Source organism: Paramecium tetraurelia (genome assembly GCF_000141845.1).
Source record: "Paramecium tetraurelia macronuclear, complete genome".
Classification (NCBI taxonomy): Eukaryota; Ciliophora; class Oligohymenophorea; order Peniculida; family Parameciidae; genus Paramecium; species Paramecium tetraurelia.
This window is the reverse complement of record NC_006058.1, coordinates 574,268-601,606: the sequence shown is the minus strand read 5'-3', so window position 1 is coordinate 601,606 and position 27,339 is coordinate 574,268. Positions and strand designations below refer to the sequence as shown.

General features: G+C 26.6%; 17 protein-coding genes across 17 annotated transcripts; 10 read left to right on the top strand and 7 right to left on the bottom strand. All coding sequences in view use genetic code 6, as the record gives it.

Moving 5' to 3' along the window:
* Nucleotides 1–611: 611 nt before the first annotated feature.
* PTMB.279 (hypothetical protein) lies at nucleotides 612–824 on the bottom strand. Its single annotated transcript, XM_001347068.1, has 1 exon — nucleotides 612–824. The coding sequence occupies one exon, from the start codon at nucleotides 822–824 to the stop codon at nucleotides 612–614; it is 213 nt and encodes a 70-aa protein (XP_001347104.1).
* A 51-nt stretch (nucleotides 825–875) lies between these two features.
* Nucleotides 876–1,936, bottom strand: PTMB.278 (TIP41-like protein). The annotated part of the gene is made up of 3 exons (XM_001347067.1): nucleotides 876–1,006; nucleotides 1,032–1,266; nucleotides 1,292–1,936. 3 exons carry the CDS (start codon nucleotides 1,934–1,936, stop codon nucleotides 876–878), a joined length of 1,011 nt encoding a protein of 336 aa, XP_001347103.1.
* Nucleotides 1,937–2,174: 238 nt separating this feature from the next.
* Nucleotides 2,175–3,406, bottom strand: PTMB.277 (hypothetical protein). Its single annotated transcript, XM_001347066.1, has 4 exons — nucleotides 2,175–2,334; nucleotides 2,357–2,980; nucleotides 3,004–3,182; nucleotides 3,212–3,406. The coding sequence occupies 4 exons, from the start codon at nucleotides 3,404–3,406 to the stop codon at nucleotides 2,175–2,177; spliced, it is 1,158 nt and encodes a 385-aa protein (XP_001347102.1).
* Nucleotides 3,407–4,314: 908 nt separating this feature from the next.
* Nucleotides 4,315–5,312, bottom strand: PTMB.276 (hypothetical protein). Its single annotated transcript, XM_001347065.1, has 3 exons — nucleotides 4,315–4,429; nucleotides 4,454–4,583; nucleotides 4,607–5,312. 3 exons carry the CDS (start codon nucleotides 5,310–5,312, stop codon nucleotides 4,315–4,317), a joined length of 951 nt encoding a protein of 316 aa, XP_001347101.1.
* A 126-nt stretch (nucleotides 5,313–5,438) lies between these two features.
* Nucleotides 5,439–6,048, top strand: PTMB.275c (40S ribosomal protein S9). The annotated part of the gene is made up of 3 exons (XM_001347064.1): nucleotides 5,439–5,518; nucleotides 5,542–5,865; nucleotides 5,892–6,048. The coding sequence occupies 3 exons, from the start codon at nucleotides 5,439–5,441 to the stop codon at nucleotides 6,046–6,048; spliced, it is 561 nt and encodes a 186-aa protein (XP_001347100.1).
* Nucleotides 6,049–6,466: 418 nt separating this feature from the next.
* PTMB.274 (hypothetical protein) lies at nucleotides 6,467–7,190 on the bottom strand. Its single annotated transcript, XM_001347063.1, has 3 exons — nucleotides 6,467–6,634; nucleotides 6,658–6,870; nucleotides 6,900–7,190. The coding sequence occupies 3 exons, from the start codon at nucleotides 7,188–7,190 to the stop codon at nucleotides 6,467–6,469; spliced, it is 672 nt and encodes a 223-aa protein (XP_001347099.1).
* Nucleotides 7,191–8,016: 826 nt separating this feature from the next.
* PTMB.273c (hypothetical protein) lies at nucleotides 8,017–9,498 on the top strand. Its single annotated transcript, XM_001347062.1, has 1 exon — nucleotides 8,017–9,498. The coding sequence occupies one exon, from the start codon at nucleotides 8,017–8,019 to the stop codon at nucleotides 9,496–9,498; it is 1,482 nt and encodes a 493-aa protein (XP_001347098.1).
* A 59-nt stretch (nucleotides 9,499–9,557) lies between these two features.
* Nucleotides 9,558–11,125, bottom strand: PTMB.272 (hypothetical protein). The annotated part of the gene is made up of 4 exons (XM_001347061.1): nucleotides 9,558–10,505; nucleotides 10,536–10,760; nucleotides 10,788–10,910; nucleotides 10,937–11,125. The coding sequence occupies 4 exons, from the start codon at nucleotides 11,123–11,125 to the stop codon at nucleotides 9,558–9,560; spliced, it is 1,485 nt and encodes a 494-aa protein (XP_001347097.1).
* Nucleotides 11,126–11,581: 456 nt separating this feature from the next.
* Nucleotides 11,582–12,825, top strand: PTMB.271c (hypothetical protein). Its single annotated transcript, XM_001347060.1, has 4 exons — nucleotides 11,582–11,639; nucleotides 11,662–11,724; nucleotides 11,755–11,944; nucleotides 11,967–12,825. 4 exons carry the CDS (start codon nucleotides 11,582–11,584, stop codon nucleotides 12,823–12,825), a joined length of 1,170 nt encoding a protein of 389 aa, XP_001347096.1.
* Nucleotides 12,826–13,292: 467 nt separating this feature from the next.
* Nucleotides 13,293–14,318, top strand: PTMB.270c (hypothetical protein). The annotated part of the gene is made up of 3 exons (XM_001347059.1): nucleotides 13,293–13,358; nucleotides 13,388–13,492; nucleotides 13,515–14,318. 3 exons carry the CDS (start codon nucleotides 13,293–13,295, stop codon nucleotides 14,316–14,318), a joined length of 975 nt encoding a protein of 324 aa, XP_001347095.1.
* Nucleotides 14,319–14,638: 320 nt separating this feature from the next.
* PTMB.269c (Mannose-P-dolichol utilization defect 1 protein-related) lies at nucleotides 14,639–15,564 on the top strand. Its single annotated transcript, XM_001347058.1, has 5 exons — nucleotides 14,639–14,794; nucleotides 14,817–14,942; nucleotides 14,966–15,218; nucleotides 15,248–15,396; nucleotides 15,418–15,564. 5 exons carry the CDS (start codon nucleotides 14,639–14,641, stop codon nucleotides 15,562–15,564), a joined length of 831 nt encoding a protein of 276 aa, XP_001347094.1.
* An 870-nt stretch (nucleotides 15,565–16,434) lies between these two features.
* PTMB.268c (hypothetical protein) lies at nucleotides 16,435–17,040 on the top strand. Its single annotated transcript, XM_001347057.1, has 1 exon — nucleotides 16,435–17,040. One exon carries the CDS (start codon nucleotides 16,435–16,437, stop codon nucleotides 17,038–17,040), a length of 606 nt encoding a protein of 201 aa, XP_001347093.1.
* Nucleotides 17,041–17,449: 409 nt separating this feature from the next.
* Nucleotides 17,450–18,514, top strand: PTMB.267c (hypothetical protein). Its single annotated transcript, XM_001347056.1, has 5 exons — nucleotides 17,450–17,495; nucleotides 17,518–17,582; nucleotides 17,606–17,728; nucleotides 17,754–18,195; nucleotides 18,222–18,514. The coding sequence occupies 5 exons, from the start codon at nucleotides 17,450–17,452 to the stop codon at nucleotides 18,512–18,514; spliced, it is 969 nt and encodes a 322-aa protein (XP_001347092.1).
* Nucleotides 18,515–18,612: 98 nt separating this feature from the next.
* On the bottom strand, nucleotides 18,613–19,542 carry PTMB.266 (hypothetical protein). Its single annotated transcript, XM_001347055.1, has 3 exons — nucleotides 18,613–18,787; nucleotides 18,817–19,446; nucleotides 19,475–19,542. The coding sequence occupies 3 exons, from the start codon at nucleotides 19,540–19,542 to the stop codon at nucleotides 18,613–18,615; spliced, it is 873 nt and encodes a 290-aa protein (XP_001347091.1).
* A 2,157-nt stretch (nucleotides 19,543–21,699) lies between these two features.
* On the top strand, nucleotides 21,700–23,190 carry PTMB.265c (Succinyl-diaminopimelate desuccinylase). Its single annotated transcript, XM_001347054.1, has 3 exons — nucleotides 21,700–21,907; nucleotides 21,930–22,816; nucleotides 22,843–23,190. The coding sequence occupies 3 exons, from the start codon at nucleotides 21,700–21,702 to the stop codon at nucleotides 23,188–23,190; spliced, it is 1,443 nt and encodes a 480-aa protein (XP_001347090.1).
* Nucleotides 23,191–24,165: 975 nt separating this feature from the next.
* Nucleotides 24,166–25,642, top strand: PTMB.264c (Ubiquitin family). Its single annotated transcript, XM_001347053.1, has 5 exons — nucleotides 24,166–24,357; nucleotides 24,383–24,551; nucleotides 24,581–24,766; nucleotides 24,796–24,881; nucleotides 24,911–25,642. The coding sequence occupies 5 exons, from the start codon at nucleotides 24,166–24,168 to the stop codon at nucleotides 25,640–25,642; spliced, it is 1,365 nt and encodes a 454-aa protein (XP_001347089.1).
* A 37-nt stretch (nucleotides 25,643–25,679) lies between these two features.
* Nucleotides 25,680–26,673, top strand: PTMB.263c (Progestin and adipoQ receptor family). The annotated part of the gene is made up of 3 exons (XM_001347052.1): nucleotides 25,680–25,857; nucleotides 25,882–26,543; nucleotides 26,566–26,673. 3 exons carry the CDS (start codon nucleotides 25,680–25,682, stop codon nucleotides 26,671–26,673), a joined length of 948 nt encoding a protein of 315 aa, XP_001347088.1.
* The last annotated feature ends 666 nt before the right edge of the window (nucleotides 26,674–27,339 follow it).

Here is a 27,339-nt window from a genome sequence, read left to right as displayed (position 1 = left end):
AAAAACCAAAAAGCAAGCATATGTTTTTATTATACTTGGTGTTTTTAAGTTCATTAGCGGAATTTGTTCTGGGTACATATCAGATAGAGATCATTTTTATATGGTGGCAACTACAAGTACAATAATAGTTGAGTTGGCTTTAATTGTTAGCATTATTAGTGATTATACTGATAATTATACTTTGTGTTTCATTGCTGGAGCTCTATTGGAAACATTTAATTGTTTGCTTCTAATATGACTGTGGCCATCACCAAAACCCTATTTTCATATCAAATTGAAGCTTTTGCAATTAGAGCTATCATGACCATCTTTTGCAACTAATGTTATGCTAATATTTAGTATTTTGATTCTTTAGCAGATCATTCATTTACTAATAGTAGTATTAGTAGAGTTGTTGACCAATATTAGTAAAAGCAAACTGGGAATAATCAATGCAAAGCCAGATGAAATAAAATTGTGATTAGAATATTTTAATAGTAAATTTTATAATCATTTTTTCTAAGAAAATAATTTAATTATAAATCTGGTTATTATTAAACATTTATTCTAATTCAATTCTATTTTATTATTGAAAAATCTTAAAAAAATAGTCTATATTTTTATTAAAATCATCATTCAATCTGATCCCTAAAGCGCCATGTTGCTGCTGTTCCAGCTGTGAACCCTCTCAGGGTTCTAGCTCTGAAAAACACCAATCCAACTCCATAACCGATCACAGCAAAAATGGCTCCTTGCATCAATCCTTTAGTAATCTTCTAGTCCTTTTCTATGAACTCCTTGGTTGTCTTGAATGGCTACCAAAAGACATTATTTCCTTCAGACATTTTTATTTAAATAATTATTAATTTTATATATAGACATTTACACATTAATTATCATGCAGCATTGAAATATATCTTATCATTAACATGTAATAAAATTGGAACTGAATTTTAAATATGAAATGATTAATTTTCATCTGTCAACCATTGAGGAGAGAAATTAAATCCATTCTTTTCAATATTAGCTATAATTTATAAGCAATAAAATACTCCAGGAATCCTCTCTATGAGTGAAGTCTCTCAACACATAATTCCAATTGAATTAATGATATATTCTTGTATCGAGTATTCTAATCAGAACATCGTCAATTCTTAAATAACTTCGTATCAATCCAAAAAAGCAGTCACCCATTATTCTGAATCTATATTCACAATTTGAAAATCCATTGTCACCCAACTCATCTTCGAACAAAGTAATGTGATATGCCCATTTAATTGGATTATCCTTTAATTTTAAATAATTCAAATACTGGTGTTAAGTTATTCAATGGAATCTCCTCTTCTGTATATTCACAATGGTATGTCTTCGATTTTATATTATATACTTGATTCAGATAATCTACTTCATTCTTAATCACATTCTCATTTAATTACTGTTCAAATATGGATTTACCCTTGATTCCTGTAAGTTGTTCGAATCTTTAAAATTAATAATTAATCTAATCTCCGTCGACTATTGTTCCCTTATAAGGAGATGAGTAAAATGTATCAGATGTTTTATTTAAGACTTTGATATCTGCATTTTATTTCTGATTCCAGATGTTTGCATACTTGATTTGAGCTTGTTCTGGAATCACTGAGATGTAATTTAGTTTATTTGTTTTTAACTCCTTCTTAATATCAATGTAATTTGATGCTCTTGCCTAATAATTACATAAATATAAGGCGTCTTTAGGATCCACTAAAATGCCGAAGTTAAATTGCTTATTGTAGATCAATCCACAATTATTACCATTTGTGATATCTGGGATCGCTTGCAAAGTCAATGCATCCTATAACATAGCCAAATCGGTTGTGTTGTACATTCCAGATTTAGTAAAGATGAATTTCCATCCATTTTGTTCATATTCGTCAATATTTACATCATTATATGTTTTATGTGAAATTATATTCATTTTTAATAATATATTATAGGAGAAATATCAAATAAAATATCAGATAATATTAAAAATTGTGCATCAATGAAAATCAGAGAGATTCCCATTTTTATCATCATTTATTATAATATAATTAAATTATTATTAAAATTTAACTTATTTTAATTAGCCTAAATATCGAAGTCCAATACAATATTTATACTTTTGTGAATTAACTGAAATAATTACATAAAATGCAATAAATATGTCATTGAACTCATTTCTATTTGGATTCACTATTGGTATTGCTTCCATTCTTTGAAGAATTGCTTCCAAATATCGATATAAGTCCTCCAAGTAGACCATTATTCTTAGGACTCTATATTTAGCTTGATTACTGAAGTGCATGGCTCTATTATGCTCTTTACAAAAATGTCCTAAAATTAGAATGCTGATTACTTTATTTATTTACAAATCTTCTTGATATCTTATCCAGGTGACAACTTAAACACTTCGTCTCTATTTCTTGATTTAATAGTTAAATAAAACGATTATTCATCCTTAATTTTCAGGTCTGTAATATCACTAGCTTTATAAACAAATCTCTATGCAGAAGTTTCAAGTTCAAAAATGTATTCTTAGAACAAATTCTGTCTCAAAATTAATAGACATTCAATATCTAAGAATTAATTGTTAAGTGTGAGTTTATGTTGCAAGTATTTTCCTCTTGTTTCTTCTAATTCACTTAATAATTGGGCTATTTTAAATCTAGAATCATCCAATGCTTTTTGGATTACTTTTGTTTCTTCATCTTTTTATTGGATTTCCTTTTCAATTGTTTTTAATTTTAATTACAATTGCAATTTTTCTCCAGATAAATCTTTAATCCTATTATATAAATCCTTTTCGATATCTTCGATATTCTTTCTTAATTGCTAAATTGTAGTATTTTTATCTTCAATTTCTTTAGTAAGTTTATCAATCTAATGATCCTTGTATTTCTAATCTCTCTCTAATTCTTTATAACCGGTCTATAGAATAGAGAGCTGGGCTTCATGATCATCTGTCTTCTATTTCAATTCTCTTATTATATTTATTATCTATACTGTTAAAGTTGCTTTATTTATTTGGTTAAGTTGCTATTATTATTTAATGGATCATTTTAAATAAGAGACCTTGGTGATCCTAAGGAGCTTGTAATTGTATTTCTCTATTTTTCCTAGCCATTGCTGAGAGTTTAAATCTACTATTGCAAATCTCTAATCACAGAATTGTACTTTTCATCCTAAGTTAATATGAATTTGACATTCTTACCAAATCTGCCTTTTCCTAAGTTAAATTAGTATTCTTTTAGGTTAATTCTGAAATGGTCTTCAATAATTAAGCTTTTTCTTCTCTTAGTTCAATAACAGCTTTTTTCAAGGTATTTATCTTCTATTTATCGCTTATTTTATTCACACTACCATTATCTGATTGACTGTCATTTTAGGCTTAGGGGGGTTTGCTCATTGCTTTAATCAATGTTCTTTATTATTATATTAAGAATATTACTAATAATTCAAGAATTATTATAAAATATATTATATCTGCATTGTGTTATGCCTATTAAATATAAAACTATATTCTAAACATTATTATTTTTAATTAATACATGAGCAACTACACAGCATTGAGTGGTGGATCTACATTTGAAGATATCATTGAAGAAATAAGGAAGATGGATGCAAAAATAGCCTAATAAATGAACCAGAGAAGTTAAAAATTTAATTAAAAGGAATCGGTTCATCTAGTAATTTACAAAATAATTATAGATTGACAAACAATTGGGAGAATAAATAAAAAAGATAAATGGATTGATAAATGAAGGGAGAACGTAATTAAATAAAAAGAAAAATCTGTAAGTGTTATTAATGTTGATAGAGTTCTTAAAATGAATAACAAAGATAAAAAAACAAATTGGATGAATTTTAAAATAGATCTGAGCAATTTAGCAATGCATTGAAAGTTAAACAAATATTTAATACAGTACAATTGATGATCATTTGATAGGTTACAAAGCAGTCCAATATGGATTATAGTGAAAAATCCCATACCGAGTTGGTTCAAATTCAAAACAATCAGATTAAACAACAAGATGAAATATTAGATAATATGTTACAGACAACGGGAGTAATAGCAGTCAATATGAAAACTCTCGATTTAGCCTTAAAGGAGGACAAAAAGATTATAAACGAATTAAACAAAAAGGTATGCAATTTCACAAGAATAATATAGGTTGAATAAGCAACTGATGAAATAAAGGATACTACTTCTAAAATGAAAACTCTGCTTTCATATACGAATGATTGGTGTCTTTGGATTATAATATTGGTAGAAGTTGTAGTATTTATTTTTCTTGTCATAAATTGAATATAATATCATAAATATTGCAATGACTCAAAGATAAAACTATTATAAAATTTAACATATCCAAATTAAGCAATTACATAATTTTTTTCAACAATCTACTTCAAATCTGAATGTTAATAGATTCTATTATAAAACGAATAATATTACAAGTCATCTATTTTCACTTTTTGATTTTCGCATTTGATTTTGCAAATTAACTTTCTTATATCTCCCATAATTTATTTTTCTGTTTCAGTCAAGCCTATCACAAATTCCTTTTGCTTCTACAAAACCATATCTTTAATTAGAGGATACACATACCTTCATATTTCTTTCCATATTAAATAGATTGTTAACTCCAGTCATATCTGAAATGCAATTATTTTCCATTATCGAATTCTCTGATTTCCATAACATTGACACTATAATCATCCAACAAATAATTTAGATTATGTAATTCTTTGGCACTTATGAGAATTGTAGTAGTGTTGAATTTATGAAGATTACTTAATATTGGGCAGATATAGCATTGTTTTTTGCTGAGTGATAAATGCAAATTGTCAATGACAATTGTGGTTGGTCTTTGCTACGTAAAATGGATTAGTTCATGTAAATTGTTAGTGCCAAATAGTTACAAGGCTTGTTCTTAAGTTTGTATTTCAGATTGGATATTAATGTATATGGCTTGTTTGCTATCCTTAATTTACTAGTTGACTATGAATTTGAAGAGAGTGGAAATTCCATCCTATTTCATACCATAAAATAACTAATATGAATGAAGTTGGATTTGATTTTTGAGAATGAGTTCGTCTAATTAATATTCAATTGGATATTATTTTGAAAATGCAGCCTACAACTACTCTGTAAAATCACCCAACTTATGTGTGGTTTCACTATATATTGCCATTGCACCTAGGAGGATGAGAAATATATCCAGAATATATAACTTTTTTTTGGGATTGACTTTTGTTAGTTGGAGAGTAAAACTGATAGCAAGGATGATGGCAGATGCAATTATTATATACATTAAAATAATTTATTTGGATGTCTTATAAAAATAAAATATGAAATGAATTCTAGTTATTAGTGAATAAGAGCAGAGGGATTTATTTAATTGTGAATAAATTTAAAATATATTTAAATCTTTTTTATTATGGGAAAGAATTATAGAAATAGATCAAAGACATCAGCCACCCCAAGAAAACCCTTTGAAAAGGAACGTCTTGACAACGAGTAATTATAATATTTATTTTTAGATTACAAATTATTGGTAAGTATGGACTCAAGAACAAGAGAGAAGTCTGGAGAGTTCAACTCACTTTAGCAAGAATCAGAAAGGCAGCAAGAGAATTATTAACTCTTGATCCAAAGGACCCAAGAAGATTATTTGAGGGAGAAGCTTTGATTAGAAGAATGGTTCGTTTTGGTTTGTTATCAGAACAAGAGAGAAAGTTGGATTATGTCTTGGGTCTCACAACATAAAAAATGATGGAAAGAAGACTCCAAACTTTCGTATTTAAAAGCAATTAAGCATCCTCAATTCATCATGCCAGAACTTTGATCAGATAGCGACATTTCAGGTAAAATTAATCATTTATTATCTTAGAGTTGGAAAGAGATTAGTCAACTCTCCATCATTCTTAGTCAGAGTCGAATCTGAAAAGTTGGTTGATTTTGCTGTCACTTCACCATTTGGATAAGGCAGAGAAGGCAGAAGAAAGAGAAAGAATGCCAAGAGAGTAAAACCAAACAAAGAGGAATGAAAACAATTTATTTTAAGCATAAGTACAATATTATCTATTTAATATATTTATTTTCAATCTGCCTAAACATCTATTGCATATAATCCTGGATGAATACTCCTTGGATTTCCCAATTTTCTCATTACCCAACTTTATGATGGTTTCAGAACACAAATCATACTAAATTTTTAGATAACTAATTTTTACCCTGAAAATAACTTGGTCTAAGAAGCATTGCAAGAATTCGGACACTCCACTGCCCTATTCCATTACTCAACTGTCAGTATTACCCCACATTACTAGCAAGCCTTTAGATCTTTGGTTGATTTTGGCAATATAAACTTCTTATCATCCTGTTCTGACATATCTGATTCAGACTACATATTTGGTGTGTTTATTATTATAATTTATTCAAAGTAAATTATTTATAATCAACTTATCATTGTTTTTATTTTCTTTTCTTATTCTTCTTAGCTTTATTTTAGATTATAAATTAATAATTATCCTCCATATTTTAAATATTGTAAACATCTTTGTAATTTTGAAACTATGCTTGATCCCAATTATTTGATTAAATCAAATTCAAACAAATGTTCAGATTATTAATCTAAACATCATTTATCAAAATACTTATTAAAACATTTCTAAACTATTTGTGAATTTCAAATTATTGATCTACTCAGATATTTAATCGTAAATGAACCATTTTAGATTGAACTAAGAGTCAGTCTACCGAATCGTACGCATCATAAATTGGTTAGCCCGATTTAGATTCATGATTAAGATTCTTAAGTCTTCATCAAAAAATTATTCATTCACCAATTCAAAATGAGATTCTTCAAACTAGTTGAAAGATTAATTAAATTTTATACGAAATCTTATTCTTTCTCTTAAGGTTTTTCAAACTCTGAAATATTTAAGATCTTATTCTCTATCAAAACCTGATTCACTTGTTATTTACAAAAAGGACATAATTCCTTTGGCACAACTGCAATTTTGAAGCACTCTAAACAAAGTTTATGTTTGCAATTCAAATCAACTGTTTGATTTTCATCATTGCAGCAGATTTCACAGAAAGTGTTTACACAATCCATAAAATGAAATATTTTTTTATTAATTCTTTAATTATTTATTTTACACTTATATATTTATTTTTAATACATCATTTTCGCTATTATTAATACTAATATAATTATCATTTTCTTAAAGATATTTTTTTATAATTATCATTAAAAGTATTAATGGATTCTTTCTTTTTAACTAATCTTTACTACGTAGCCTCTTTAATATCAAGCACAAAATGGTGTACTTTATCAACTACTTCTTCTGATTTTGCCTTATTTTGAACCTATGTTTATTTGGTTCATATTTGGAATAGATTTATACTTATAATCTGACTATGATAAATCATAAATGGATGCTAGTTATCTAGTTTCAAGCAATCTCATATCATTTTATCAATACATTTGACTATTATCCATGGCCTAACAATAAATTTTTTTGTAAGCCAATATGATTAAAGTGGTTTACACTTAATATTCTTTTTCAGCCTCAATTTAATTTTTATTAAAGAATGTTAAGAAGAGTGTTTGACAAACAAAAAGTATCCTTCATGGTACTTTTAGGAATTTTATGAGTATTCTATTTCAATAATAAATTTTCTATTTCTACTTGTTTCATATCCATGCCAAAAGTTTCCTCGTGATAATTGCCTGTTTTGACACCTTACCTATATATTTATTAACATTTTCTAATATTTTAGTATAATCTAAATTCTCACCTTCTCCAATTATAATAAATTTTAATTTTAATTTCTCTCTTTAAGCAGAATTTACTTAAAATAATATTATTTATTAAATTTAGGAGATCAACACATAAGAATCTTTACTTAATTAAAATATGTTATTATTAAGTCTTCATTCATATCTTAGATTCTTAATTAATTTGATTCAATATATTATTGAGTAATTATTTTTAATTGCAAAATACATGAACAAATACACATTGAAATTTAAAGATAAAAAAATAGAGACTTAATATTAAGAATTTCGGAGAAAAGAAATACTTAGAAAAGTCTTCTACACAATGACTCCAAGTAGTTTGATTTTAAATGTCATAAAAGTAGCTGTAGACCTCTCAAAAAGCAAATACGACTAATTGTATGTGAACTGCGCAAACATTGCAGTCATTATTATTGGAGTTCTTCTCGTTAAGATTAATGAAAAATATCTCAGATTTTTTATTACTTTATGTAGTGTTATGACTGCTTTGCTTCAGCTGAATTTAGATCCAAATGATGCTCAAAAATAAGATTATTATAATTTTGGTTGTGTTGTTACCTCATTGCAATCAGTACTCTACTTTTTAAGTGACTTTCCTGACGCTTGTATATAAGTGATATCTCACTGTTCCATTAGATTGTCAATTACATCGGTTACAACAAATTATGTTGATTTTTAAGATTACCTATTAACGATATTTGCAATGACCTTTTAATTTGTAGTATTGTATAAATGTGACTATAATTCAAGAAAACATTTTTTACTCAGAGTTAAAGAGAATTAATGGGATAATCAATTAATAAATTTAATTAATTCTCCATTTTGTTAATTCAAATTTATTAATGAAGAACTTAAATTTGATTTAATTTAATCAAATCAGTTGAATGTTTTTCCTAATTATAATTCCAACTTTTGTGAAGGATGTAATTTCCGTTAATACTTGAGATTGACTTAAGTTTATGAAAATTAAAATTTAGAATCTTACTTATTCAAGTGTGATATGAGAAATTTTGAAAATACTTTTGAGATAAATTTATTTAAAAATTATCAATAAAAACTGAAATTTATTAACTTGGGGGTTGAAACCTAAAAACACCTTATCATTTTAGTAAATCTCAACTAAGAGAAGAACGATCATAAGTTCAAAAAATATCTTAAACAGGCAAAGGAAGAAATGTACAAAACAGTTAAGATATTTTAGAAGAATGATTCAGAATTTTAACACTCGTTTAGACTTGGTGTCTATTCAATGATTTCACTTAATAGTAAATAAATAAAAAAGATTAATCTTACAAAACGATTTTAGTAATGCATTAAATTATTCAAACTATATGGATGGAAATTTAAGTTAAAATCAAATTGTTAGGTGTATATCTACTCTTATTATTGCTAAATTAATATCTTCTTAATTCAATTATTTTTATTATTTTAGAACCAAAAAAAATAATTTTAAATCTAATATTTTGATTTGATTGAATCAGAAAACGAAGTAAATATATGCATAGAACCTTATGATTTTTAAGAATTCAAAGCAGAATTTAATACAAACTTTTTTATCAATCAAATAAAAAATAAAATATTAATACAAAATAATCTAAAAAATTAATAAATCTAACTTATTAAATTTGTTGAAATCCCATTTAATCCGATTGAAAAATCAGAAGTTTAAAAAATTGTATAATAATTATGAAATTATAAAAATTTAAATCTACTAATTATATTTTATTGTTTATTTAATAATTTTTCATCTCATTTTTTAATTATTGGATTAAAACTGTTACTATTTGGATTTGTATCAGTTTAACGAACAGGATTTGTATTTTGATAAAAGCTTTGGTTATTATGTTGAATAGTATTTCGTATGTTGTCATTAGCTTAAGGAGGGATTTGGTTAGGAGGTGGAAACTGAGGATTTTTATTGATTGAACTATTAATGTTATGACTTTGAATGCTTAAACTTATATTGTTAGGAATTATATTTTGGTTTGGATTTGGGGGTATTTAAGAAATAGATTTTTCATTCTTTTATACTTTTCCTACTTCAAAAATTTCCATATCATAAATATCAAATAATTTACTATCTGATAAATATTCTTCCTTATCAATTGTTTGGTTTCCATCTATATCAAAGCCTTTCCCTAAATTTGATGTACAGCTAGAAAATGTAGATTAAATAACAACATCATCATCTCCAAACTTTAAAATCCAATTTGATTTATCTGCCCTTTCGTTTAATGTTAGAGCTTTGTTACTGCCTTTATATAAAAAAAATTTCTCTTTGTTCATTTAAAATAGAATTGACTTTTAAGGCTAAGAATTACAATTATAGACACCAAAAATGCATTTGTTTTTTGTTTAAATTATAGTAATAGTATCTGTGTTTGATAACTGAGGAATTTTTTATAAATTCTGAAAATTTGATCCCTACTAACTCTTCCTATAAATTAAGTTTAAATTTTTAATAAAATCTTCTGCAGTTCCTTAATATATTTTTTCTATGACCTTTTCGATATATGGTGTGGCTAAAATAGATTAAGAAAATTTATAATCTGAAAAAGTACTTTATTGCATATTTATTAATTGTTGTATTGTTTCTTTAAAACAAAGATTGAATCTATCCAAGTTAAAACTAAAAAATAGAATGAATACTTACAATTTTTTCTAATTGCCAATAATTTTATCTATCTCAATTTTTAACTTCTCTTCATTAGTATTAATTTTCTTTACATACTATTCAGCTAATTTATTTAATTCATCAAATTTTTTTGGACTTCTTTCAAAATCTTTATCTAGTATCTTCTCCCTCAAATCTTGACAATCAAAGTAATCAGTAATTCTATCATTTTAAGCCCACCTTCTTATTTCTTCCTTATATATAGCGCAATTATCTAAAAGTTTTATTTCAAGATCATCAAGAATTGATAAAAATTCCTCTTTAAGTGAACCAATCATCTACATTTATATTTAGAAATATTTTACATTTTTTATGAATTCCTCATCCAGATAGGGTTGATGATTTCTAATATAATTAAAATACTCTTTTTTATAATCACTATCAAAGAGTGTGTATTTGAAGGCTTCATATATATTACCATTGATCAACTAGGTTTATTAAGAAGATTATTTACTTCTGTCAAATCGCAACAATATTATTGCTGGCCACTGTATTTTCCTAAGAAGCATTCATCGCAAAATAACCTCTTAGTAATTGAACCCTTTTCTTCTTTAACCATCAGGTACTTTATTTTCTGTCCTTTATGAAAATGCTGGTCGTCTTAACAGTAGATCCCAAACTACTCTATATTATTTTTTTCCATTTTTAATAGAATTATATAATTTTTTAATATTTTTATTCAAAATTACCATTTAAACTTTCGATATTTATACCGATTTTAATGATTAATTAGATATCAAATATATTCCCATAGGAATCAATATTACTCTTTATTTATATTTTAATTTTTTCGATAGTATGCTATTTTTAAAATTATAAATCATTTTAAAAGGCAGGATTAATGAATTGTTTGGGTATATTAACAATATAGCTAATAATGGAATTTAGACAAGTTTAAATAATGAAAATCATAAGATGAAATTTTATTTATATCAGAATTTCTATTTTCTACTTTTTAGATGAGTGCTTTATATTTCTTAATTTATATTGAGTGTCTTGTCCAGAGCTAGTCACTCATAATATACTATTTTGTTATTAAATATTAAAAAATATTGTGTTTATTTATAACCCGATAATCAAGTTTTAATTTCTGAATTTAATGGACTCATTAAAATAAGCTTAAAAACTAGAGGAAAATCAAGAAACAACTAATAATGGTATTTATTCATAAAACATAAGACCTTGGCATAAAAATCAAATAATTAGATTAAGATGGGCTGTCAAACTCTTTATTATATAAATGTATGTGAAAATTTCTGAGTATCATCTTAGAATTTTCATTTATTTTGAACCATCTCCTTAGAGTGATGACTAGAAACGAATAAAGCTATAGATACAAAATGCATTTAGGACTATGCAAAATGATGGAGTTCAATGAATTAGAATTAGTATATTGGCATTTATTGAATTTGTAATTTGACTATGGTAAAAAATTGCAACCAAATTACTCCCAGGAGATTAAGTATTGATATCATTTAGAATAGAACATGTGCATTTAACTACTTTAAAGATTTTCTTAAAATATAGGCAGAATTTATACCTGATATTTCATTATATAAGAGAGAGTTACTCTTTGTAACATTGTCAGCTTTTTACACTATAAAATTAATGAGAAATAATTAAAAATTCGATAAAATAGGAGAGTTTATAAAGGAAGAAAAGTTTGGCGAGTTGTTCAAACGAATTGAACCTGCATTCATAAATGTCTCTTAATAATTGACATTGTATATAGTCAATCAAAAATATATGGAAATGACTAAGCTAGAAGAACCATTAGAAGAATAATAAATCAATTATAATTTTATAGTCGAATAGATCCTAGAAATGGCACCTGCATATTAGAAGGATGAAGAATTGCCCGTAACTAAAAAGGTAAAGAGACAGAAGAAGCTGATGGTAAGAAGAACGGAGACCATACAGAAATAAGAATTAGAGTCTTAATAGAAAATAGAACAATAATCACAATAAATACAACAATTATCTTAGCAATTCTAATACTAAGGTTAATAATAATAATAAATAGATTTACAATATTTAAATTAGCCAATTGGATTATCAATACAATTTTAAAAACATAATTAGAAAGAAAGCTAATAATACAATTAAATGAATTAATCTTAGATTCAAGCAGATTCATATATAATAAATGAGAGATCGTCATTTCAATATTTCGATAAATAGTACTCAAATGTTATGTCATTGAGATCAAGAGCTTTACATAACGTCAGTCAAGAAAGTCTTGGTCAATTGTTTTCTAATTAATATTTTCCCACACCTTCATAAGAATAATATACATCAAGAAATCAGAAATCGATAATTTAGACGAATAAGAATGGAAAATGAATTATGAATATCTATATTTAATATCAATTCAATATAACTCACTTTAAGCAATTTTCAGATATTATTTTTCAATGTAATATAGACATATATTTAAAAGATCAGTCTTTAAATAAGATGTTGCGACATCAGTTTTTATATTTAATATTATTAATTATATTTGTATTTCTTCAAGAAATTTTATTTTAATTATTTATAATATTCAAATTCTTAAATAAATTAACACTTGATTCTGAGCACATTGACTTAATACCATGAAATACTCAATTAATTTTAACTAAATTCTCAGTTGATCTAATTTCAATAACCATTAAGCTATATTATTATTACTAGATTTTTCTAAAATACCATTTAATTAAATCCAAATTTTATTGTTCAATAGATTCTATTTTTCAAAATCCACAAGTATTTTAATAGATGGGAGTCAAAGTTTAATCTTGAATTAATATATAATTTAAATCGTTAATTAGATGAATAAAGAAAATGAAGCAATTAATTTACCTGAACTTACTTGCAAAGCACATACCAATAAAAAAGTATAATTCTGTGAAATTATTCAAAATAGGCAAAATATAAAGTCATTGGAGTCCCTTTTGCAAAACCTAAATTTAATTTGACTGATTTGATCTGTTCAAAATGTGCCATTGTACTCATTAGTCAAGGTTATAAGGTATTTTATTTGATGATTCAAGATAGAGGATATTTAAAGCGACTAAACTTCTATAAGACAAGAATAAATTCAATAATTTTTAGAAACTATATCGCAAACCTTTTTGATTATTGATTAAAATGGATAGTAATTAAACGAAAAGAAGTATGACTTAGTTCGATTTTGTGAAAAGTAGAAGGACAAAGTCAATGAACATTATCATCAAATGGTCATTGCATTAGATAATAAATTAAAAGAATAGATAGATTATTTGAATGAATTGTAATTAAAAGCTGTTGAAATATTTGATTAAAAATAATAAGAAATTAAAGATAATCACAATGAATTAGTTTAAATGTATAGTGACATTGAAGTTAACCTTGATAATATAATAATGCAAATTGAATGTTTACCTTATAAGCAAATTATGGGGTAATACAATAAGAGAGTCTAAGATATATAGCTCTAATTATAAAAGCTTGAAAGCTCTCATGTACATCTTGGCAGAGTATATAAAAAGGTGAATGAAAATAAAGTTCTTGGAGGTTTGTTTGATGATTGCGAATTAGAAATTAAAATAGTTTAAACTGCATTATTAAAGAATGACCAATAATAAACATAGTCTACATAAAGGGCTACATCACCTTAATCAATTTAAATTACATACTCTACTACTTAAACCCCTGATAAATAAAGATCAAATAGCCAGCCTAGTAAATTCTTAGAAATATTAAATAAAGTAAACGAGAATTAGTTAAAAACAAATAATTATTATACATAATTATTAAAAAGAGATTAATCATTTGATCTTAATGAAAAATATTGCTCACCAACTTTTAAGAAATGAGACTATGAAAATTTATTTATTTATTAAAATTTTTATTCATTAACTTTATTTAATTGTAGTTGTCAATAATTATTGTTTTGTAGAATAAACTTACAATTTCTATTTCAAAATAAAAACTATAATTTCTGGTTATTAAAAATAAATCAATTTGAATCTTGCATGATACTTTGAACTTTTATATATTAATCATAAATATAGTTATGGTTTGAATGAAATAATTATGAATAAATAATTCTAATTAATAATATTATTATTATTTATGATTGGAAGATATAAAATTTTATTTAAATTCATTAAATAAAATAATCATTTTCATTGCAATGTTGGTTGTTATGCTTTTATTTTCATTTTCAGTTTGCTTGAACGCATAGACAAATGATCATTCAAAAGAAGACTATAAACTCATTATATTCTCTGATTTCTGTTATGAATAATTTTTTGGAAATGAGAAAATTAGTAGTGACTGTATTTCTGATGTATATCATAAATAAAAACTAGACAATCAGCAGAACAATTAGCATTTTAATGGTGGCATTTGCTATCATGAATCAATTGCCTTAAATTCATAAAATTTGGAAATCTTAATCAATACAGGGTATCTCATTTAATGCTTATTACACAGAAGTATAAAAATCACCTAAAAATAGTTATACCTGCTCTCATTTATAACTGCTTATAATCTATATAAATAGACAAAATTTATTTTGTATGGTGAAAATGCAATAGTAGGTCTGGAATATAGCATAGTCTTATGTTTGTTCATTTTTTATGATAAAAATTTGAATTTTAATTAATGGCTCTTTAAAGCAGTTTTTTTCATACTAATCAATACTCCTCTCTACATAGGCCTGGGGCCTTAATGGATCTTTGATATGACTATTTACATTAATATGAGTTTGTGTAAATTGTTAATTTAATGAATATGATAGTATTTATGGCCAGGTTTTTACAAATAAGACTGAATTGTTAAAATAGAAATACAGGTTAATTATCATTGCTTACATAATTGTAGAACTATGCTGGTAGTATAGCAAGATTATTTACTTTGTTTAATGATAATGCAGATTTCTCATATATGGTAATTATAAAGTATTTTTAGTTATATGTATTAGAAGACAATATCATGGGAACTATATTGCTAGTATAAATTATTAATACCTGGAGAGCTGAAAGGAATAAGAATAAGATAAGTTATGATAAAAGTGACCAATCTACATGCGAAGAGATAAAATATGATTAAATCTGATAACATTTTTATATATTAATTTATTTAAAAATGTAATGTGAAATTTTGGATTGGAAAGGTTATTTGGTTTAGGCAAGCTTGGGAGTGCTTTCATTTACAGTATTAATAAGTATTATAGTAAGTGAGTTATAGTCAAAAGATATTTTGAAAGACCGAAAAGAGTTTGGAAAATATTTTTAATGGTATTTTTTAAATGAAAATTTAAAATTAAGGACTCCTCTAAACAATTGCTATCAGCACTTTTAGCTCATATTTTGAATGTGATATTAGCAACTGAATTATCTGCAGAAACAGATGAGAATGCTTGCATCTGGTATTTTATAACATTTATGTTGGATTCAACATTGGGTGTACTATTAATCTTTTTGCTCATGAAATCATTAAATATGATATTTAATTATTTCGATATGAGAGTATATACAAATATTAATTATTCAGAAATTACAGAGTGGTAATTATTTCAAAATCTAAGAAAAAGTAAGAATTGATTGGCAAATGTATGCATGTCAATTATTTGTATGGAATTCAGTTGTAATAGTGTCTAAATTTATATTATTTGGATTTCAAGAACTAGTTGCTGATTAATTGAATGAGGCAGGATCCTTTCTTTTGTCTCCCATAACCAATCCTGAATTGCTTTTAGTTAGTGTTATGATCATTATTCCATTTATTATGAATGCAATAACAGTATTTTTAGAATAGATTATTTTAAGTTCTGGATCCAAGATAATATAATAAAGAAAACTGATTTTAGCAATCAAGAAGAGAAATAATTATTAATTGGAACATTTTATGAGGGAGGATTAACAGAGTAGTTTACATAAGAATTAGCTGTTTTATGAAATTTATTATAATAATTATAATTTAGAAATGAATCCAATTTCTATGCCTCAATTTAAAGGAGATCCACTGTTATTCCATGCAGTGGCACATGGAAATGTTTAGGAAGTCATTTCATTAATTGAAGATAAGGAAGCAAATGTCGATGCTCGTAATATTAATGGTGCCACTCCTCTAATCTATGCTGTCTAAGCCAATCATCCTTAGATTACAGAGCTTCTGTTAAAATTTAAAGCAAATCCAAACTTAAAGGAATACTATGATGTAGGAGAAAAGACTGCATTACACTATGCAGTTGAAAAAAATTAATTTAAATTATGTTAGTTACTTTTAGATTATGGAGCAAATCCAAGTTTGTAAGATAAAAGAGGTCTCACATGTTTACATTATGCAGCCAGATAAGGATTCAAATAAATAGTTGTGTTATTACTTAATTATGGAGTTGACATCAATTTAAGAGATGAGAACGGATTCAATGCTTCCTATTGGGCCTAAGTTAATAAGTTTAATGAAATTTTGATCTTATTGCCCCCACCTAAAGTCATTCCCTCTAATGATTTATTAGAATTTAAGACTCAAATGAGAGAAATCCATAAAATAGAAATAGGTAAAAAAAAGAAGAAGAAGAAGAAATGAATAAATCTAATATATAAAATAATATTTTCAACTTAATTATTATATTCTCTAACAACTACTATTGTAATTATCCATTAAAATTTCAATTTATTAGTAATGTTTTTGTATAAACAAATATTATTAAATAGATTCTAATGAGCATAAATGAAATGCTTAAAAAATCCTATTTTAAGTTTAATTAATAAGCTAAATATCAATATTTTAATAACCATAATACCAATTAATGTGTATGATAATTACAAAAAATAAGTTGAGAAATAAATTTAAAATTCATCACATTTCAAATGAAATACTAATTCTAAAATACAATTAATAGATCTAATATAATTTTTGATAATCCAATGAAGATGATGTTTAAGAAGTTTCATCAAACAAATTGATATTTAAAATAAATTAATAAAATTAATAAATGAGACGACCGAATGAAGTTGAGTTTAGCAAAACAGCATTAATGGGTATTTGTTATATTAATTTCAGCTAATTGGTACGAAGATAGATTGGCTCCTTAATAATTGTAGAGAGATCCAAATGCATAGAAATCAGTATTTAATGAGAATATAACTAGTTAAGAACTGTGGAAGAGGGAATATCCATACCAGGAGACAATGGATGTTTACTTCCATTACCTAGAGTGAATCGCAATCCTCCTTACATTACAAAAGAAATAATAGTCCCAGATGATGGATATGTATGATGAAATGAATAATATATAGAGAGAATTCAGGACAGAATTCTAGACAAAATTTGATGCAAAGAATATTTAGAATATGCAATTAGGTGATTGTAGAGCACTTGTAAAAACAAATGGAGAGAAAGTTAATTTTCCTGAATGCAATCCAACAGTTGCATAAACTGCTGGAGCAAGATCAATAAAACAATTAGATTAAACAAATATGCAATAAATTCTGGTTGACAGAGCAGTTCATTAGGGTTACACAGACTTTGGATCCACATTCAGAAATCATCCAGAGTAGCATAATAAATTTTATTCAATTACTACTTACTAATAATCATTTCAGCCTCCTGAAAACAATGTCAAAGAAATCCTCACTGATAAGAAGGTTAAACCTGTAGCAGCTGGATGCAGAGAAAGAGATCCCTTTGATTAGGGATTGAAAATGACTTCGGTGATCACAGGTGAAAAATATAGAGATTGTATGATTCATACATTTATCCAATAGCTGTTGATCCAAAAGAGAACACTGAAGTATAAAGACAATGGGTTCATTGTGGGGATTCTGGATTGAAGACTGCTTAGAATAATTTGAGATCTAGTAGTATTTAGAATTATAAGAAAACAGCCTATCAGGTTCATCCCTATGATATTGCTACCAGTTTGCCTTTGGGAGGTATGTCATTAAAATATGTAGATGGTGTTTACACTCTGCATTCTAAATATACAGATCCTGGCCAATTCAGACACATAAGAAGCGACGTCACTAGAATTATGAACAAACCCATCACAAGAAAATGATATTCTATTAAGGAATTATCCATTCATTTAAACATTGCGAGACTTCTTTAATAGGAGTCATTCTTTCAATATTAATCTTTATCTTATTAATATAGATTTCATTTTGCTAAATGTAATAATGCACCAAATGCACCAAAGACTACAGTTGAGCCCAATGCTTATTATTTGGCTCTCTACCAATCCCATGGCATATGGTTTTTATGATATAAAATACCAGAATTGCTCTTCAAATATGGGTAATCCAAGTGATGATCAGCATCCAAATCATAAGTTCTAAATAGGTCTCAATAATATTGTGATACCTCATATTTCTCTCATCCAAAGGAGTGTTGAAATTGGCTTTCTCCAAAACAACCTTGCCGATCTTGTCTGCATTCTTGAATCCTGTAAATTATGCCATTAATTGGAGATCTGCATAATACCACTATGAATTCCTGCGATTAGCCACATTTCCAAATGAATTGTCTTGTAACTCTGGCAATTGGGATAAGAAACAATCAAATGATTACACTGAAGCATCTTCCAATTTGTGTCTGTCTGTTACTTCCTTATATTCATAAGGCACAAATCCTAAAGATACAAGAAGCTATTATTAAACTTTTTATGATACCCCTTCTTATACTGATTAATCTTCATTCTCCTTTGTGACAAATGGAACCACGCATTCATATCCTGGCTTCTAAAATTCGGTTCTAGGCACCATCATTTATAAGTAATGGAGAGGTCTTCCCTTTACTCTTACTCTTCTGTATAACCACTCATTTAAATTCGAACTATTCCATGGTGGACTAACGAGCTCTTCGTCTCTGAGCTCATATATAGGTTTCTTGAGTTATTCCTTTCTGAAATTAATTTCCTATTCTCTCCATTATTTTTGAACTTGAGCATAAAATGCATATAGCAATGATCCACCACTCAGACCAGCACAAATACTTAACATCTAGCTTATATATAATTTACTATTTATAAGTTGGGCATTGAGCATTCAATCTACTGAATCCACCTAATTATTTAAGCACAAGTGCCATATTTATTATTTATATTAATAATAATAAACTTTAGATATGAAATCAAAAATAAAATGTTTATTTATCACTTCTATAATTTATTATTATTTCTATCCTACAAAGCAACAAATAATCTCTAATTCTCACGATCCATTCATAAATCACATCATATTAAGTAGGAGTATTTTTGTAATAATCAAATTAATACCTTATTAATCATTTATTTATAGATTAACTATGTAAAACTACAAAATGCCGATCAACAAAAAGGGTAACAAAATGGTAAAGTCTGTGAATCTTAGTCTCTTCTCCATCCCAGACTCTACTAAATATGAAAAATAACAGAAATCCAAAGAAGAGTATTATTTGTAGATATCTCCTCGTTTCGAAACTCATACTCTGACTTTTACTAATAAAATTTAAAAGCTAAAGTGTGTATAGCATGAGGACTTGGACACAGAAGAATCAGTTAAATCAAATGAATCATCAAAAACTGACAGGTCCATGAAACTATCTTAAAAACACCATATAGAGTAACCCAAAAGTCAGTTCTATAATGAAATCAAAAGCTCAAGAAGGCTTAAGACTGAACAATGATTAATATATATATGTTTACATTATCACAATTCCAATATAAATTTTTTGATTCTTAATCACAACAATAATACATTATAATAAAACAATCAAAATTTTTCAAAAAAATAATTGAATTTAATCATTCCTCAAATTCAAATCATCTCAAAAAATTAATTATGTTTTGATATTTAATCCAAACTACTATTATAATTGTCGCTCTTAATTCTAATAAAACTTTTTTACAATGAGCTCATCATTCTTCTATTAGTCGATGAATAAAAATATCTTAATTTTAGAGAACTAAAAATGGCTATTATTCCTTTTATTTAATTAATCTAATGAAATGTATGGCTTTTTATGCCATTTTCTTAAATTAAGAAAACATTAAAATTATGGTAAAATGGATGTAGATTTTTGAAAAGAATTTTAGAAATTAATAGATAAAATTATATAATACCAATTAGGAAAATTAAATTTTTTTTATCACAACTGCTTTAAACTGATAAGAATTTATACAACAAGAAATAAATCAGAAATAATTTATTAAATAGATTAATTATAAAAATATCTCTTTAAATTATTTGAATAGTGTAAGGGAGGAATCAATAATCTAAATTTCAATTAGATCTAAGTCTCAGCTACTATCTCACATAGAGCATGTATCCAATTTTTGAACTAATCATTTTGATTGAATACTTAATTAGGCTTTAGATCAATTTGAGAATCTCTGCTATAAAGTATTAAATAAAGGATTTGTCATTATACTATTTTTATATCTATGAGATAATTACTATTCCAAAAACAATAGGATGTAATTGATAAGATTAAAGTAGTAGTCGTGATAGAGTGAGAATAAGAAGATAGTAAAGATGAATATAATGATTATGAATTATAATATAATGGTTTTACAATGGAAAGTTATTTTTTAGTTATTAAAGCTATTTTGTTTATGACCAACCATACTAAATTAGAATAGATTTTTGTTAGAGGAAGTCATGAGTTAATGTTAGTTTACCCTTATAGATTGAAATTCATCTATGAAGATCGTAGCATTGAATTATGAATAGAAATATGGTTGGTAGTTTAACATGCTTAGAGATGAATAAATCATTAATCATTCAGAGCACTCTTTTAGATCTATTCGATCTAATGTTTTAATTTGTTTTCTTCTGCTCTATTTCTTTGGAAGGTTATTTAAAAGACATTTCCTACTTGGATATTTGGAGGTAGATAATGACTTGGTACATTGAATTCACTAAAATCATCACCTAATAATTTAATTTAATTGCTTATGCTTATCACAGTACTATTGATGCCTAGAATAAATTGAAGTGGTTACAATATTTAGTTTCAATATTCTTACATTTAGTCTAAGGCTCGATTTCACTTTAGTCCAACATATTTTCAATTTATGATAAACTTATATCACAATTTTCTTCAGTTTATAATTACAAATTTGACATTAATATATGTTTTTTAGAAACAAAGATAATAATACTATAAAACATAATACATCAATTAATTGCAGTTTTCAAATAGATGAGATCATTCTAACATTAAATAGATGGCAATATGTGATCACTTTTTAAATAAATTTAATTTATGCAATAGGATTAAGTGTAAACAAATAAAAGAATCTAATTCTAAGAAATAGTAGATAAGCATTTTGAAGACTCATTGCCATTGTTCATGGATATCCTCAGAGTACCCAGTCAATCTAGAGAGTTCGATCCTGAGTATTTGACCAATGGATTGCTATTACAAACAGCCAAACTATTCAAAGAGTTGGTGGAGAATTTAAAATTGAAAAGTACACTTTAGATATTAAATAGACGCAAAAATTGATTTGTTTACAGATGAAGGATTATCTCCTTTTTTGTTTGTGGAAGTAGAAGGCACAGATGGAGGTGCAGATGGCACAGTCTTGTTTTATGGTCATATGGATAAGTAGCCTCCATTTACAGGATGGAGAGAAGGACTGTCAGCATATGATCCAAAAATAATAAATGATAAACTCTATGCAAGAGGAGGAGCAGATGATTCATATTCGGTTTTGGGATCTGTCATTGCAATGAGAACAATTCAAGATCTAGGATTAAAGCATCCTAGAGCTGTGATGATATTTGAGGCTGACGAGGAGAGTGGATCAGATCACATAGAACATTACTTGAATAAATTAAAAGACAGAATCGGAAATGTTGATTTGATTGTATGTTTAGATTCAGGTTGTGGAAATTACGATTAATTCTGGTCAACTACAACACTAAGGGGATTGGTTGGAGCAAATGTTACAGTATAAGTACTAAACGAAGGAGTCCATTCTGGAGATGCCTCAGGAGTAGTACCATCCTCTTTCAGGATTTTCAGATAATTATTAAATAAAATTGATGATCCCAAAACAGGAGAAGTAGTTGATGATTTTCAAGTGACTATTCCAGGAGAACGATACATCCAAGCTTAGAAAACAGCTGCTGTTTTTTCAGAAGGATTAATCAATAAGTTTCCTTTGAGTGCTAACACACAACCAGTCTCTCCTGATCCTTTCAAAGCATATATCAACAAAGTTTGGAAAGCTTAACTTGCTATTATTGGAGCTGATGGACTTCCACCTGCATAAACTGCTGGTAATGTATTGAGACCTGAAACCACTTTGAAGGTATCGGTTAGGTTACCTCCAACTAAGGATCCAAAGGAGGCTGAAGAATCATTAGTGAGAATTGTAATCCATCATCATATTTATCTTAGTTAACAACCAATGTTCCTTATGGTGCTACAATCAAAATTGAAGGACTCAATTCAGGTGCTGGTTTTAATGCTTTGGATAATAAGCCTTATCTTGATCAACTCATCAACGATGCTTCTAATCTATTTTATGGAAAGGAGTCAGTTACCTTTGGTGAGGGAGGATCCATTCCCTTGATGAACACTTTGTAATAGCAATTCCCAAAAGCACAATTCATAATTACAGGAGTCTTAGGTCCTAATTCAAATGAACATGGTCCAAATGAATGCCTAGACTTGCCTTACACTAAGAAGTTGATTAGCTGTATTGCCTATATTGTTAGTGGAGCTCAAGAACACTTAAAAAAATGAGTTAAATAAATAATTTATAAAAAATATGACAACTTGGAGAGCATTAATCTCACCATCTAATAATGTGTCTCTATAAGAATCGAATAAGGAGTCGATAGACAATAGGATTCACACTCTACCTAAAGGAAGACACACAAAAACTATTACTTAGAGTACTAATATTTCCCATCAAAAACCGACTATTAAAAGATTACACTCAAAATCAATAGACATAGATTAGGCATTCATCAAATCGTCTTCTGATAATTTATTAGATGTATATAACCTTGCTATTTAAAGGAAATTAACGACATAGATGAGGGATTTCAATATGATGAGATCAAAGAAATGTTGATAAGAAACTCGATTAATCTGAAAAAATTGCATAAAGATATTGACATTTTTGATTATAATTAAAGACAAATTAAAGCATTATAAAAATAAATTTTGTTTTAGAGAAGTAAGTATAATTTAAGAATCAATTCGTAAATAAACAATTGCAATAAAAAGTTACAGTAAATTTAAAGCAATTTATAATCAAATTATTGATAGAATTAAATGATTTTAGTAAATATGTATTTATTCTTATGTCAATAATATATATAAGTGTGTTTAATAATATATCGACTATTCTATTTAATTTATTATTCTCTTAATATTTATGTTTTAAATTAATTTATTAATAAGGAGCATATATTTTATAAAAGTATTATGATTTTACTATGTATTTTGATAATCCTAAGCAAATTAATAATTTTTTATTATTTTAAAATTATAGAAGAGATTAGAAATGATAAGTTGTGTTAATTTAGCTCAAATATTTTGATTAAATGACCCTTCATTTAGATGTATTGTATATGAATGTGTTCCAAATCGTACTTCTCAAATTTTTTATGAAGATTCCATGATCTAAAAATAAATGATTCTATTTCTGATTTTGTATTACGAACGAATTTATAGAAATATATATGCGAATTATATTTAATTTATATAATAATGGAAACTTAAATCTCATTAAAGATAAAAACATTAGATAATCAAATTACTACATTTGTTGTCGATCCGAATAATACTGTATAATAATTGAAAAATGTAATTTAAACTCAACTAAACATCCCTTTCGATAAGTAAAGACTGATTTACTAAGGGAGAGTTTTAGAGAACAACAAAACTTTATAAGAATATAAAGTATTTAGTAATTGAATTGACATAGTTATAAAATGATCATGTCATTTTATTGCCAGGTTAGCCATTATAAGAAGATTAAATAGTTTAGAATTAAACTCAATAATAATAATAGTAGCAATCTACATAAGGTGTAAATGAATTCCCTGAAATAGATATCTTGAGCAACATACTAAGAACATTAAGTAAAAGAGGTTGTTATTTTAGGGTAGCATTAATATAATAGATAGAATGTAAGAAGAATGGTTCAATAATAGAGGAGCAATGGTACACTTAATCAATGATTATTAATTAGGTTTCCATCTAGACAAACAATTGTCATTGGAGGGTATAAGATAAAATTACTAAACCCTTAAGTAGTTATTAGATTCCTAAGTAAAACCTGAGGAACTGAAGCAGGAAGATTTATAAGGTATAATTAAAATAAACTATGCTTAATAGGTGAATACGTGAATCCATTTGATCCAAAGAAGAGGAAGTTTTAGGTTGGGTAGTGGATTGATGTAAAGGATACAATCGATTAGTGGGTATTATAAGTTCTATCTTTTTATTTTAGCTTGAAGCATAAGTGCAAATAGTGGAATAGAATAGAGTGTTTGTACATTATAATGGATGGGGTAATAGATGGGATGAATGGATTGATACCCAATCTCCAAGAATCGCTACTTTTAGAACTTATACTGTGGGTAGTATTAACCAAGAGTTTTTATCACCAAACCCTGTGAGTGATCCTGATTGTGAAGTAGAAAAATAAGAAATTGATATGCATAAATTCATTTTTGATGTTGGACATATGATGAATTAGGTTACTCAATTATTAATAGAATTCGGAAGATTCGAAAACAATAAAAGGATTGCTGAAAAATAGATACAATTACAATAACAATACTAATAGATGTTAATGAATAAAAATAAAGAGTAAAACACTCAAGAAAACTATATGGAAATGATGAAGAAAGAAAAAGAACTAAGTGAATATGAAATTAAATCCAGTTTGATTGGATCACAATTAGCACCCATATTTGATAGAATGGGTCGAATGATGACAGATATGGCTCCTCATTTAGCTTTGATGGGATCAAAAACTCAAAGGGTTAATAATAATAATTAATAATAACTGCTTTTTTAAGTTCCTGTAACCTTAACACCAAATGAGATGTACTAGTCATAATAAAATGCTCCAACTCTTCATAGTCGTCTAGAAATAATTAGCAATAGACTTGCTATACTAAGAATGACTGAGTATATTCAGTAAGAAGATAGTGATGATGATCATATTACTATCTGATTATATACACAATTAGTATAATTATTACATTAAAATTATGAGTCTAATCAATAGAAGGAAATAACACAAAATTAGTAAAGTAAAACAGTCAGCAGATATTCGCCAATAAATACCCTACATAGGGGAATATAATGAAGCACCTGAATATACCTTAGATAATAAATACTTATTGACAGGGTATCGAATTAACTACAATACCGTGGGTCTCGCATTAAGTAAAAATATTTGAATTACAATAGAAAGTATGTTTCATAAACACAATGAGACTTGTAACATATGGTCACATCTATTGCCATTATTTTCGTTTTTGGGTTTATTAGTTTATTCTCAGGTTTTATAGATTGCCCCATTTATATCTTTTATGAAAGAATCAGAAAATCATTATTCTGACATCCAATTATGGCCCTTACAATACTGTTTATTATGTGCCATCATTTTATTTACTATTTCCACTACCTACCACACACTATTTTGTGTTAATAAGACTATGAGTTGTGTTCTTTTAAGACTAGATTATGGAGGAATATGCTTAGTTGCAAGTGGAGGAGTCATACCTGTAATTCAGTATGGATTCTATTGTAATCAGTAAATTAAAGATGTTTATACAATTATGATTATTCTGCTATGCATTGTAACATTCACATCGAGTCTATTTGATTATATGCATAAAGAACAATTCGTGGTTTATAAAACACTTATATATGGGTTGTTTTTTACTTTTATCTTCACTCCCGTCTTCCATTTGATGATGTTCAGCAGATATAATTTATTGGGAGGCCATTTTCACTTTAACGATACTGAAAGCTATTTTTTGCTTATGCTAATATTCTTAATATCAGGCATTACAACATATGCTACTCGATTTCCAGAAAGATGCTATCCCAAAAGATTTGATATCTTTGTATTCTTTCAATTAATCCTAGATCAACAGTCATACCATTTGGCATATCTTTGTGGTTCTATCATATTCAACTGCCTATCTTATGTCACTTCAGATGTATACAATTAGAGAGAACTACAAGTGCGCATGAAGAATTATTTTTGTATCAATTTTAATGTATTTTTAACTTTTAATTTAAAAATAGATATTATCATTATTATCATTATTATCATTACATATCTTTTCATTTTCATATCGCCGCTGCCAATAAATTAATTAATAGGACTTTTTAAAATATACAAATCAAATTAGAGAATCATAAGCTTTATTCATCAATTAAAATAATAATGAATACGAAGAATATTTATGAGGTTTAGAGTTTAAATGTAGTAATTAAAGTTAGAATTATTATGTTTAAAATAGGTAGCTCACGATAACATAGAAATTTAATTCAGAATATTTAATTATTATTTTATCAATTTTAATGGATTGGACGTCTTTTAAATCAAAGTTTGCTTATTAGATTTATTTTTCATATACACTTCCTGATACTCATGAATAAATGATTGAAACTTTATGTAAAGACTACTTTGAGACACCTTTGCATTATAAACAATCAAATATCAGATTTCAAGGAAAGTCATTAAAAAAATTATTAAAAAAAGATGTTAGTATAATGAATGATCTCTAAAATGTCCATGATTTTGGTGATCAAATATTAAGGATGAATTAGTAATTATTCTATTTATTTGATTTTAGCCAAGAGGTAACAAAATAAGTTCCATACTTTTTGAAATGATCAATCCTTTTAATTGAT